The sequence below is a fragment of the Watersipora subatra genome, chromosome 1, assembly GCF_963576615.1.
Source record: "Watersipora subatra chromosome 1, tzWatSuba1.1, whole genome shotgun sequence".
Taxonomy (NCBI): domain Eukaryota; kingdom Metazoa; phylum Bryozoa; class Gymnolaemata; order Cheilostomatida; family Watersiporidae; genus Watersipora; species Watersipora subatra.
Window position 1 is genome coordinate 15,047,643 of NC_088708.1, and position 13,537 is coordinate 15,061,179.

The window sequence follows — 13,537 nt, forward strand, 5'->3', positions numbered from 1 at the left end:
TAAAAGAAGACAACTCCTGCTAACAGCGTTCATTTTTACAACAACAGCAAGTGGCACAGTAATCCATTTTAATCAAGTGCCAGGTTAAACAGCTTGTAAAAAAAGCATAAAAAAATCAGCCTTTATGTCGATGTTACCAACATGAGAAAACTTCAGTATTTCTGTCATATGTAATTTGGCACAGCTGCAATCACATAGAAATTCAACATTCAAATTCTCTGACACCAAATTGCTTAATCGCTGTGCACAGACAATTACACTAGAATAATGTAGTTGCAGCTCTACTGATATATCAATTAATGCCGGACATGAGTTGTACATTCCTATTCAACATACCTTTTGTTCCACCTCCTCACTTGTTTCTGACCATCCAATGCCAACAATGTCTCGCACTAATTGGGTTGTTAATTTACGTTGCAGCAGCTACAATAAAGTACATATGCACAATTTTTACAACTGGCCAGTTGCAAACAGCGACATTATAATTGTACTTAGTTACCTGCTTCAGTCATCATAGCTTTAGTAACAGAGATAGGGCGTAAATTATAGCTGAAAGTTATGAAGTAGTCATACAAAAATGTATACAAATCAATGACATTAATGAGTGTATTCTGTAATTGCACTCAATATCAGCAATAGCTAAAACATTGCTAGACACTACCTGCTGCAGCAAATCGGAACTGACAGATGCAGGTTTTGAGGCACCACATAATATACTGTCTAACTTTTGCTCTTGGCTCCGCAATTCAACCTCCTACAAGCATGTCATGGATTTACTTACATATTAATTTGATTACAGTATGGATGCACAGACACATGCACTCTCAAAATTGTTTATTTCCATGCTTCAAATAGGTTCGAAGTTGCTTCTACTCCAAATCATAAAAACGGTAAAACCTGAACAGATTCGACACCATTCCACTTCATTAAAGTTGTGCGAAAACATTCGCTGTGAGAAGGTAATTCTACTTTAACAAGTTTCTATTGAGGGATACATCGCAAATCTTGAAACAATCTATATTTATATACTCCAGGCAACACCGAATCGTTGAACCGGTAGTGCGCGGAATTTATCAGCAGTGGGCAATTTCGTACAAATCATTTCAAATGATAAGGTTGGTAAAGGAACACATTGATAACAAGCACTACTAACCTGAGGAGAAAGGATATCTATAGTGAGCCTCTGCGCCAAGTGAGATCGTACCACCATGTTACACGCTTGCAACCAACCAGTGTGCTCACTACGCCATACAATTCCCCATTGTTGAGAAATACTTCCAACAACAAAGACAGTGTGCATATATCAACAAAAATGATAGCTTGCAGATTTTATAGATGCCTTCAATTAACAATTAATAATTTATTCATAACAATATGTACAGAAAAAACGAGATAAAAATATTTCAAAAATATCATAAAGCGAGATATATAGAGGCGGGTTCAACAGAAAGATGAACCTAGAAACAAGGAATAAGACATATCAACTTAGTAAGGTGTGCTTATGTTTTGTCTGCATAGAAGAGAAGTCATGACAGAAATGTATAAACAACGTAGCAGCGGCCACTCTGGCCTGTGTCTCCTGCATTTCTATATCATGATACCATTCTACAGAACCCCACTGTTCAGTTTGAAAAGCTGATTCAAGTCTGGAAAGGTATACCGCCCTCTGTACTTCTATCTCACTCTCGCAGAGAGCCAAGGCTAAGGATAAAGATTTTAGACACTCCACCAGCTGCTGCAGACCTGTGAAAGAGGAGAAATGGCTATGCTAGAATCACTTTACCTCCATGTCAACCTTCAAATGTAAACAATTTACTTAGAAACATTAAATTTATCTTCTATACTACTTACTAATATCTATATATATATAAATCTCAAAGTTTGAGTGTCTGTCTGTTTGTCCTTCGGTATGTATAGCTATGGCAATTAAAATCTTGGAATCAAAAGCTCACATTCTGCTGGAGTTGAACTTGCGAAAATCGCAACCGCAGGTTGGTAATCCAATCATCTAACCATGAGTCTATAAAGGCTTTTACGATTCATGGCTCTTACTATATACTGTATACAACCTTTTCTCGATTTCACACGCTAAATGACGTATTAATTAAAACTCTATGAACTATAAGAAAAACGATGCTTTTGCGTCCTCATCATATTAGGGCTAATTTTTTTCTGCCTAACGATATTAATGAACATTTCTCTTGAAATTGAAATTTGGCGATTGTATCTCAGTTCAGCGTCATCCGTTATGGTAAAAACAGGTTCGCAAACAGATAAGTGGTAAAATTTTGGTTGCATTTACTAAAATGCATACTAAAACTTCCTTTCAAGTATGTCTTTAGTCAAATAAATTCACGTAAGTTAGATTCAGCGTTTATGTTACATGGCTGTCTTGAAGGTTAGAGCTCTGCACGCAGTACATTGTATTGTTATATTATCTTGCAGATCATAACCACAAAATGCACTAAAGTTACTTTAGGAAACTATTGTTACTAAGGTTAACACATTGTTTTGTTGCTATTTTTTAATGATGATGATTTTGATGATTTTTACAAGGCAGTGAAGGCAGTGATTGCATTAGATAATTACTATGGGTTTCTATACCACTATACAATATTTTCGCCTTATGATGCCAACACTAACACAAACTAAAATCATATAATTGTATACCAAATAATTTTTCACCATAATGATAGCAAAACAGACTACAGTGGACCCTCAGGATACAATTAACGTGATAAACGATTTTTTCACCTTACGAAGTTGAACATGATGAGATTTTCACCTCATCATAGGACTTTTATTTCACCAGACGAATTCAAGAAAATTTTCTCCCGAGTTCAAATTTGGCAGTAGGTGAGCTTATTACATATATCGAAATAACAAAGACGCCAAAATGCGGTTCGCCAAAAACATTTTCACAGCATTTAGAAAAGACACGATGACCGACTTCTCTCAGGTCAGCAGTCTACATGGGAAATTTTGTGAAAAGTACATAATCAAAAGCAAATATTCATTTTAGCGTTACACTCATATTTACTATAAACTTTTATTCAGCATACGTATATAACTACAAGTATCTATATTTAATTCGTTAGCTATGAAATCTGAGACCGATACAAACGTTACAAGACGAAGGAAAAATGATTTTCTATTCAACAAAACTGGAGGTCATAATTAAATAGGAAAAAGGTGCCTGTTTTGTTAATATTGCCAAAGAATATGGTCGCAACCAATCAACAATTGCTATTATTATCAAAAACAAGAACTCCATTAAAGCAAGCACAAGGAAGAGCTTACGACTGACGACTTGAAGGAGTTAGAGGCCATGCATGGGATCAGCTTCAAGAGGAACAACCATTTAGTGGTGACAAGGAAGTAGAAAAGGCAGAAAGATTTCAAAAGTGTTTAATTTACTAATATGGACTGGTACATAAAAACAATACTGTACAATGTATGTAGCCTATAATGTATATCATTATTCATCTTTGTGTGGCATGTTTTATTCATTTCATTTTATGTTTTATTCATTTCATTTGGATTTTATGTTTATTTTCTTGTTTAACCATGTCTTTGCAGGCGGGCCTGTTTTATACTACGTAAATACAAATCATCGTATGTATGTGCCTCATATATAACTAGCTACTCAAAACAGTTGACGCATCCACATTACTTTCTAGAACTTGCTAAAGCCCTGTCCTCTAGGGTATAAATACGTACAAACTTCTGTATGCATGGTTACATTGATTCTTGTGCACATTTCATACAAGACAAACTACTGTACAACCTTCTCTGGATCCTTTTAACAGCATTAGCTAGCTAACAATTTTCTGCATTGCACCAGCATTTATAGTGCACCAGCAAGCATCATCTTCAATAAGTGATGAAGTAGGCTATGTTCTACATTGCACCAAGTTAGTTTGCTTTCTTGGAGCACTCCATGCACCAGCAGGAAAGCTGTCTCTTCCTGGCCATTTCTGCTTTTCAGAACCCAAAAGTAGTAAACTTTTTCTTTTAAAACCAGTACAAAATTGGACATGATGAGACAACTTCATTTAGCCTGATAAAAAAATTCCATTTCATTACGTATTAAATTTATTTTCAAGTATACAGTAACATAATTAGCATTGATACGTGTTTGCCTCCTCTCTGCTCTACTCGCTACATGTACCAGCTCCAGTCACGTTACTCCAAAGGTATGTACGTTCTGTATAGTAAATAAAATTTCATTTTTCTTTTCGATAGCCATTAAATGATGAAGTGTGTGAGAGGCCGCTTTCAATTAGGTTAACAAAAGGTTTTAACCAGACACGCTAAATGTTATAGTGAAGTTAATTTTCATAACCATTAAAATACACTAAATGCAATACAGTTACAGTAGGTAACTATAATTACTAAAGTTAACATACTATTTCGTTACTAATTTTCAATATGGACACAGTTTTATAAAATTTTGACGATTTTTACCAGGGCATGTTTGCATTGTATAATTACAATGATCTCTATACCCCTATATACAAAATTTTCACACTATACAATGCCAACCCTGGACGGATCAACATCGTACCTTGAGAGTACACTGAATATTTAGCCATTACTCGCTAATTATTTCACATTTACATTTAAACACATTTACAGTTTTATTTTTCCTCCTAATTTACTTCCACAAAACACTTCTTTCATGATCTGAAATTTAAAAGTTACAGTTGTTTGAAAAAGTTTGAAAACCTAAACAATTGTTTTATTTTTTCTCTTAATTCATTTGAGCGGCACAAAAAACACTTTTCCTATGATAGAAGTTCAAAAGTTAGAATGGTAAATGTTGTATACCGTACCTTTCGGACTATTAGCCGCTACTTTTTTCTGATGATTTGAGCCATGCGACTTATATAAGGGTGCGACTAATCTGTGGCTTTTTTTACCACTAGGGCGCATTAACCAGAATCTCCGGTTAGTTCGCCTCTAGAGGTGAAAGAAAATACGAAACAATGCCTAACGGAATTATTCCGTTAGGCAATAGGTTAAAAGTGCCTACGGAACAGTGCCGTTAGGCACTGTTCCGTTTTAAACAGGAAAGTTATGGCCGTGTTAAAAAGCACCATCCTAAGTGCTGCGGCTTATACAAAGGTGCGGCCTATGCATTGTTTTATTGCCGTTTTTTGGAAAAGCAGATGCGGCTTATATAGGGGTGCGGTTTATAGTCCGAAAAGTACGGTATGTTAAATAAAAACAAATTTTCTGTCCAAAGACTCTTTTATTACCAGGCACCACCGGGCATTCAACTACCGGTAGTTATTAAATATAGCTGCATTTAAGTTTCGGATCGTGACAGTTAAGTCTCGGACCGGTGACATGGAAACATCAAGAGACCACCTGATGAAGGCTTACCCACAAGTGTCCAGTCAGTGTAGGATGTTAGTTGCTTTTCAAGAGCCAGATAGGTCGCCTCAGAAATCTCAGGGGAGACAATTCCTTCTGTCGGTTCCAATTCAATGCCATATCTAAAAATGATTAGCGTATACACGCGCAGTCCATTATTTACTTACGATGGACAAAACATTCCTTTTTCTACATTCGATGTAGAAGTAAAGCCATTATTTGACTCTACACCGGCAGTAACTTTCATCATACGACATTTGGTCTCTCGAAGCATCGCACTTCGAAAATTAAAAAAAGTGCGAATTAAAAAAAATGAAACAAGCATAACATAATGAAAAAGCTCTATTAGTTTAAACTTGATCAGAGCAAGTTACTAGACTCCGTATTTCTACCACTAGCTCTACTTCTGCATCATCGTCTTCATTCATCTCCAAGCTTACATTCCACTAACGTTTAAAGTAACAATAAAAATTTCTTTATATTCATTACTTTTTAATAATTTATTTTCCTACATATTTTATACAACTGCAACACATTTGGTTTATTGCTGTGTATTAACTGCAGTATGTATTGAGTTATCACAAGTTGCATGGATGAAAAATTAATTCAACGAACTATGGTGTATTCTTACAAGAATATTGAATACATTATATGGTAGTTTTAACTTACGAAGCAGATTTCAGATTAAATTAAATTCTTGTATATATGGCTGAACATAAAATATATCTGAGAACAAGATGTGACTATAACTAACTATTACATTTGATGCAATAATGATAGTTTTTGATGAAAAACTAGTACATTGCCAATAAATAATTGCAGATCTGATGCAAACATACCAAACATGCTCCATAAAAACATGAAGTTAGTAGTTGTCTTTCTTAATTGACACGACATCATAATTCCTGAATTATGAAGTTGTTGCTCAGTAGCACAAAACAAATTAGGGCAAGTGCTCAGTTAGCGCAGGGAATGACTCACAAGTATTTCAACATACCGAGTCTTGAACCACAACAATACTGGATCCCAGTTAGCTTTTTGAAATGCTAACAACTTCTCAGGTTCTGCCATTCTGTAGCTATAATAATAGTCATACTAATCAGTAGCCTTTTGAATACTTGGTAAGGAAAAAGTTCTATTAATAGAATGAAGACAGTCTGTTTTGGCCTCAGAATACTAGATAATTTGATTCACATAAACAATGCAGATGACACGGAGACACCAGAAAGATCACATACCAGAGAGTATCAGAACCGAGGTAGTGACAGATTGCACGCACAACTTGCGATCTAGTTCGGTGTGTCGGATTATCTATGGCAGTGTTACACAGCGATGTCTGCAATAAAAAAAATAACAAACTACGTATATTGTCATCACTATTTGAGTAGAGAGCTAGTGTAAATTTTAAATCTAGGAAACTGGTTGCTGTCATAAAATATACCATGAAACAAACAGAGCCAAGCTTACAATGTGCATTGTATGCCTTTTTATTTTTTCCTCTTGCGTATTCCACTCTGCAGCAACCGCAAGCGCTAGAGATTCCCCAGGTACTTGAAAGACATTGCCAACTGGAGTTTTTAGCTTCTTTGTGTCAAGGTTGATCTCATAGTAGCCCGGTTGACCCACCACCTGCGTTATATGAGCTGTTTTGTAAAATTTGGTCAGATCTGTAAAATATAATTGTAATTCGTTTGCATCAACTGTAATCGGTTTAGTCTTGCATCCTTCAACTATTTAAAAGAAGCTGTTTTTTTAGGCTGTAGGTCGAACTCATAAAGTCAAACACTAATCAAAGTTCCTACCGTGAGACGATCTTGGCCACTGAGAATGCTTAACCAGCCATGAGATAGCCATGTACGAAACATCTATCCATCATATGTACCGTAGGTATGTTAAGAATCATTCTACATCCATAAATATTTATATATTGTTTTAAATAACTTTAAATAGTTTGAGCTAGAGTGTATTTCTATGGCAGTCAAGTGCATATAGCGCAGGTCCAACATACAATGTATAATAACAAATACCTTTTCCAATGAAACTTGAATATCTAACAGGAACTAGCTGCCTCAGATTGTTGGCTACTTTCATAAGTCCACCGGATACAAATGACATCATTTCAGTTGATCTGTTAAGTAGAAATTCGTTAAGTGAGCAAAAATTCAGTTTGGAATCATGACCTGACCTTTACCTGTCCTCTACCGAATGCGTGCAACAAGCTAAAACAAGAGTATAGCTTGTGTCTATCGCAGTTATGATAGCCACAACTACTGCAAGTGTAACAATTACAGAAGGCGTTACAAATGTAAAATAGAAACGGTAAAATACTTGTAAAAAATACACTATTAGTAGACAAAATTGTCATAACAATTGTAGTTTATGATAGCCAAAAAGCAGTATCATAGACATATATCGAAAAGGGTACTATGGCCACAGTTAATAGTAATGCAGAAGAAAAATATTGCTCTGTAAGTTGCTCCGTTTGAGTAATAGACACATGTGTACTTTTAAAATATAACACCTATTGAGATGTTTCTCATTAGACATAAAACTTACAGTACAACAAAATATAAGTTTATACGAGTGGTTTGTCACATCAATTCCTTAATGTTCTAAGATCAGTCTGCAATTGAGCTATTGCTGCTCCAGTGACCAATTCACATTCACTGACTGCTCCATCGAATGAAAGCAGGCCACTACTCATAAGCGTGTGGAGTTGTAACCAGAGAACAGAGAATGTAGGCATAAACTTAATTCAACTAAATGGATCTGCATTGATTGCTGCTATTCTTGCTTTAAGCTAGGTATTTTACATCTGTTCAATCATCTGCTTTACTGTTCTACACATAATTATACAACAGGTTATTTTTGTGTCTATGTATCCTTATTAGTAGGGTATTATATATGGTAGTTAAAGACAATGACAAACCATCTTAAATAACTATAAGTTACATTAATAGTCATGCATCATATGAATGTGAAGTGAGTTTGGCCTTTTTTTATTGTGACATCCACATCTATATATATAAATCTCAATATTTGTCAATCGTCTTTCTAACTAGAGCAATAAAAATTTAGTAATGAAAATTGCGCTTTTACTAAATTTGAAAGTACGAAGATTGCAACCACAAGTGTATAAACAAGCCCCTAACCACAAGGCTACATCAGTCTTACCAATTCAATGCTCTTACCATAATTATACTGTATACCTTTTTTGCGATTGCACATGCATATTAACTCAATTCTTAAATCTTAATACAGTGTAATCTTAATACAGTGGCCCTGTTATAAGATTATTTTTCGCCTTACTCTATGAAACACAATTCTCTTTTACCTCCTCGCCATATTAAGGCGAAGTTGTTTTCTACCATACGGTATCAACAGAAGTTTCACTCGAAATTAAAATTTGGCAGTTGGTGTATTGATTAAGATGAAATAACAAAAATGTCGATATGCTATTAGCCGAAATCCCTCCAAAAACGCCTGAAAAAGATCTATGTTGCTCGCTATTCGTTAAAAATGAATTCAAAAACAGATGTGATAAAATTATAGTTGGAAAGTTGAAGTTTAGTATAATACATACTAAAACTTCCTTCAAGTATGTGTTTAGTACACAAATATCATATAAGTTAGATTCAAAATTCGTGTTATACATCATTACATTGATGTAATGATGTATAACATGAATGTTGAATCCAACTTATATGAATGTGGGGAACTTTTACATTCATCTGTCTTGAATGTAAGAGTTCCCCACGGTACACACCGCATGTAGTACATTGTAACGTTGCATTTTCTTGCAAATCATAACCACTAAATACACTAAAGCTACTGTCGGTAACTATGGTTACTAAGGTTAACATAATGTTTTGTTACCAATTTTTATATGTATAGTACAGCACGTATACAAAATTTTGATGATTTTTATTAGGTGGGGTTTGCATTAGATAATTACGATAGTTCCTATACCACTCTATACGATATTTTCACCTTCCTGAAACAAATTCAAATCATATACGGTACGTACTGCATGAATAAATTACACCAAATAATTTTTCAATGTAAATGTAGCAAAACAGACTTTATTTAGCCACCACTTGCTAATTATTTCACATATATATATTTAAACACCTTTACTGTTTTATTTTTTTCCTAATATATTTTAACAAAACATTTCTTTCACGATGAAAAATTTAAAAGTTAGTTGTTTGAAAAGTTTTAGTCGTTTTATTTTTTTGCTAAATTTATTTGAAATACACAAAACAGTGTTTTCATTACTTACGTTAGAAATACTATTACAAATAGATATTACTATTAGAAATAGATATTACGTTAGAAAGTTAGAATGGTAACTATTATTATATATTAAACAAAAAAATTTTTTGTGCAGATTTTTTTATTACTTGGACAATGACAGGCACTCATCTAGTATACAGTGCGTATATACAAAGCAGTCTACATTAGCCTTTATAATTTCTGTGAAAGGATACTCAAATGTTTCAAAAATGTCAAACGCGCTTCTTCTGCAAAATATTGTTTCAAAAGTAGAACATAAATCCATGCCTTCACGTGATTGCTACCGATGATTAAGAGACCATCCCTAAACCATTTCTTGTTCTGATACACAAGCGAGTAACTCTGTGAGTCTGTCTGTTTAATCCTTGCAGTATAGACTTCCAAACAACGAGGGAAAAATGCTTGGAAACTGGCACAAAAACTACTAGCCTTTAGGTGAAGGCTTTAGTTGTTGTTACCAAGCAAAAGCAATGTTGTGGAATATCTGAGTATCTGAGTATACTGAATTCGAGAGGAACACCAGTGATGTATTCTTACAATTTACAGCTGAACATTGGAACCCACATCATACAGCTGGGCCTGCGACCGGTTAGCTCGGCTATTTCACACTGGCCCCATCATCTCTGTTTTTGTTTGATTCTTGATATACCATTGTTTGAAACTTTTCTTTGTTTTCTTGTTCATATGTATGCAATTGTATCTACTATATATTTGATGAAATAAATCACACACGCACGCACACACAGCTGTGCAGCCTTGCTCACTGTGCAATGACCCCAAGATCATTATGAAACTTTTTTTTGTTGTATCTTGGAAGCCACCATCATATGAATGCCTGATAAAGGTAGATTCCGTATTTGTCCCCAAGATACCACACTGGCTCGCCTTTTGAACTTAAGCTAATCAAGTTTTCAGTTAAGGCTTGCTTTGTCATTGCCATCAATAAGGCACACAGTCAATCTGTGAAAGCAGCTGATATTAAGTTGGAGTCTTTAACTTTTCTTGCGGCCAATCGTATGTTGCCTGTTCAGAAGTTGGAAACTTGCCAACTTGTTTATTTATACACCACAATTTTCAACTAATGACCTGTTTGTAGATTACCCTTGCCTCACAGATGAGTATCTCGATAAAACTCATCGGACATATACGATGATATTTTGTCAAGAGTATATGTAGGTCATTACAAATTCTACCACATTTTTAATCGATGCCGAAAAAAGGCAACATCCAAGAATTTTTTCCACTAAATATAAGCTAGATTTGAAAAAAACTTATTTCTGATTTACGATGTTCTGTAATTAATGTTTTATATATTTGCTGCTACGAATTTCTGTTAGTTGTTTGCCATTACTATTGATTACCAGAAGTTGTGTTTTTTATTTTGAGTGAAACCCATTAAACATACTTGGACATGTAACAAAGAAATTTGTTCTGTTCTTCATAACCACAGCTTTTTATCACCTCTGATTCATAAGGTTATATTTATACATATACCAAACACAAATTAACCCTTAAATACTAGCACCGCAATTAAGCTAAGTATGTATGGTGTGAATACAAAATAAACTAATAATACAGACATTTTTAATGATATGCAGTAGACACTCCTACAACGTAAATAATACGTTCCAGGAACACATAGAGAGATTTTACGTTATAAGAACTGTAAAATACATGTAAACTGCCTAATCTGTTTCAAGCTCTTTCCAAACTCACCTCTTTGGCCATGCAAAAAGGAAAAACTTGACTTTTTTAATTTATGGGCGGTACCATAACTGCAGTATTAGTGGTTTGCATCGACAACTTTTCTTCTTTTTCTGATCAATCCCACTGATTTTATAGACCATGATTGTGATAATTTTACAATAAATTGATGGGGAGCACACTTTCGATGTTTATTTGCAACTATTTGCTTTTTTTCTAAACGGCCAAGTCTATTCTGCAAAGTAAAACTAATAACAAATATTTTATAAGTACACAATGAAACAAAATATTTTTACTATAAAAAACCGGTACTACCTGTTCATAGTCTGTTTGTACTCAGGAGTCAAGATTAGAATAAAAGAGAACTTTCGATGATACTCCAACTCGTGATATTCAGATCAGTGGACTGAGCCTGTAACAACTGCATCAATCGATTGCCATTAGATATGTAAGAACAATTACGCAGCCACCTATTCTCTGTTTTGTCGAAACACCTGACGATCTATCACAACGAGCTAGAATGTCATAGAAGTTGTGTATATCATAGATATAATGCTATGCGCACATCGTTGTTTCTCTCATAAATGCGATGAGATAGATTAACATTTAAATTGAATTTGAAAACTCGCCCAACTTGAAACCTTACACTATATGGAAACTTTTACATAACACGAACCAAAAGCTTCACACAAATTCTTTACTTTAACTGGAATTTACGTTATAGGAGGTATACGTTATAGGAGCGTCTACTGTATTATTAATTTATGAATGCTCTACAATATTACCGTAAGTAAACTGCAAAGCTGGTCGCTACAAGGTTGTACGCTTTTAAGGTATACATTAAAAATTAAGCGAAATACTAGTTAACTGCTATGTAAAATAGTTGTGATGGGTCGCAATAAAAAACTATAAGATTACGTCAGTTCGATAACATTCTTGTAATGAATCAAGGGACAGCCTTTATATTTATTTGACTTTTCATGTTTTATACTTTTTATAGTTTATCTTCTCGTGTATATATATATATATATATATATACATATATATATATATATGTATATATATATATATATATATATATGTATATATATATATATATATATATATATATATAAAGCATAATAGAGTCTAAATGTTTACCTATCTGTTTCCAGTTACTGTCAGTTTCATGTGCTTGTATTCCTCAGGCTGTACTAGCCCAATGTAGTGTGATTTACATAATTATACTAACTTATCTGTCATATATATAGGCTTATTATATATGTTTTATGAATAACATTTTTAAACAGTAAATGCGTAAAAATGATGTATCAGAATAATAACATTGAGCACTTCATAAGCTGCCTTGATTAATTTATTTGATGTTGAGCATGTGTGTACTGTACTACTCATAGGCCTATGTCCTACGGTTCACATATGTTAGCCCAGGTCTGCAATCTACTTGCGTTTATTTGAAAACTTTAGTTATTGTTATCATGCATATTATAATTTATATTAATGCATATTATAATTTAGAAAATGGTAATCGGGTCTCGGTGCAGTATCATAAACTTGACTTCATTACTGCTCACTGAGATTGTGGTTTCATTATGCCATCATTAAGAGATTTCTTTTTGGGTTAGCAAGTCAGCTTGACTAAGATCGTTATCCTAAGATTTTTGAGTGCGTTTGCCTAGGTATGTTTTATTCTGATTATGTGCAAGAAAATAGTACTAGCAAATAGTCTACACTACAAAGAAACGAGCTCTAGCAAGTGGTCTACAAGCATAATTAGTAGCTCTCATGCTGGCAGATATGATGTACTGAAATATAAGCAAAACGATGATTATGAATCTAAGTATTTTGAAACGTTTTGGGTTATTTATAAACAATCGTTTCCCGGTGTCTTGGCGTCAATAAATTAATTATTACCCGTTAGCTCTAGATCTAACACGCTTTCGCAGCAAGAATCAAGTCTCCCGATCGCAGTCTGATGAAGACGCACAATAAAGAACATCTACCTACTTCATTAACTTATTGTTGTCAACCTGCAGGAAACGTTTCTACGCAGCGTCAACTTTTTCATATACATGTGATCAATATTTGTCTAAATAACATGAAATCTATACGCACTTACCGATGTCTATTTGATGACGCATCATAACCAAGTCATGTATTA

General features: G+C 34.2%; 1 protein-coding gene across 2 annotated transcripts; it reads right to left on the reverse strand.

Moving 5' to 3' along the window:
• Positions 1 to 1,345: 1,345 nt before the first annotated feature.
• On the reverse strand, positions 1,346 to 13,380 carry LOC137404757 (ATP synthase mitochondrial F1 complex assembly factor 2-like). 2 transcript variants are annotated; one of them, XM_068090990.1, is made up of 8 exons: positions 13,291 to 13,380; positions 11,695 to 11,791; positions 7,407 to 7,507; positions 6,847 to 7,046; positions 6,618 to 6,715; positions 6,377 to 6,457; positions 5,389 to 5,501; positions 1,346 to 1,743 (listed from the first exon to the last, which is right to left on the reverse strand). In XM_068090990.1, the coding sequence occupies exons 2-8, from the start codon at positions 11,700 to 11,702 to the stop codon at positions 1,481 to 1,483; spliced, it is 864 nt and encodes a 287-aa protein (XP_067947091.1). In that variant the 5' UTR covers positions 11,703 to 11,791; positions 13,291 to 13,380; the 3' UTR covers positions 1,346 to 1,480. The 2 variants fall into 2 exon arrangements, with proteins under 2 accessions (XP_067947091.1, XP_067947095.1); XM_068090994.1 differs by lacking the exon at positions 11,695 to 11,791 and having other exon boundaries at positions 13,291 to 13,347.
• Positions 13,381 to 13,537: the final 157 nt, after the last annotated feature.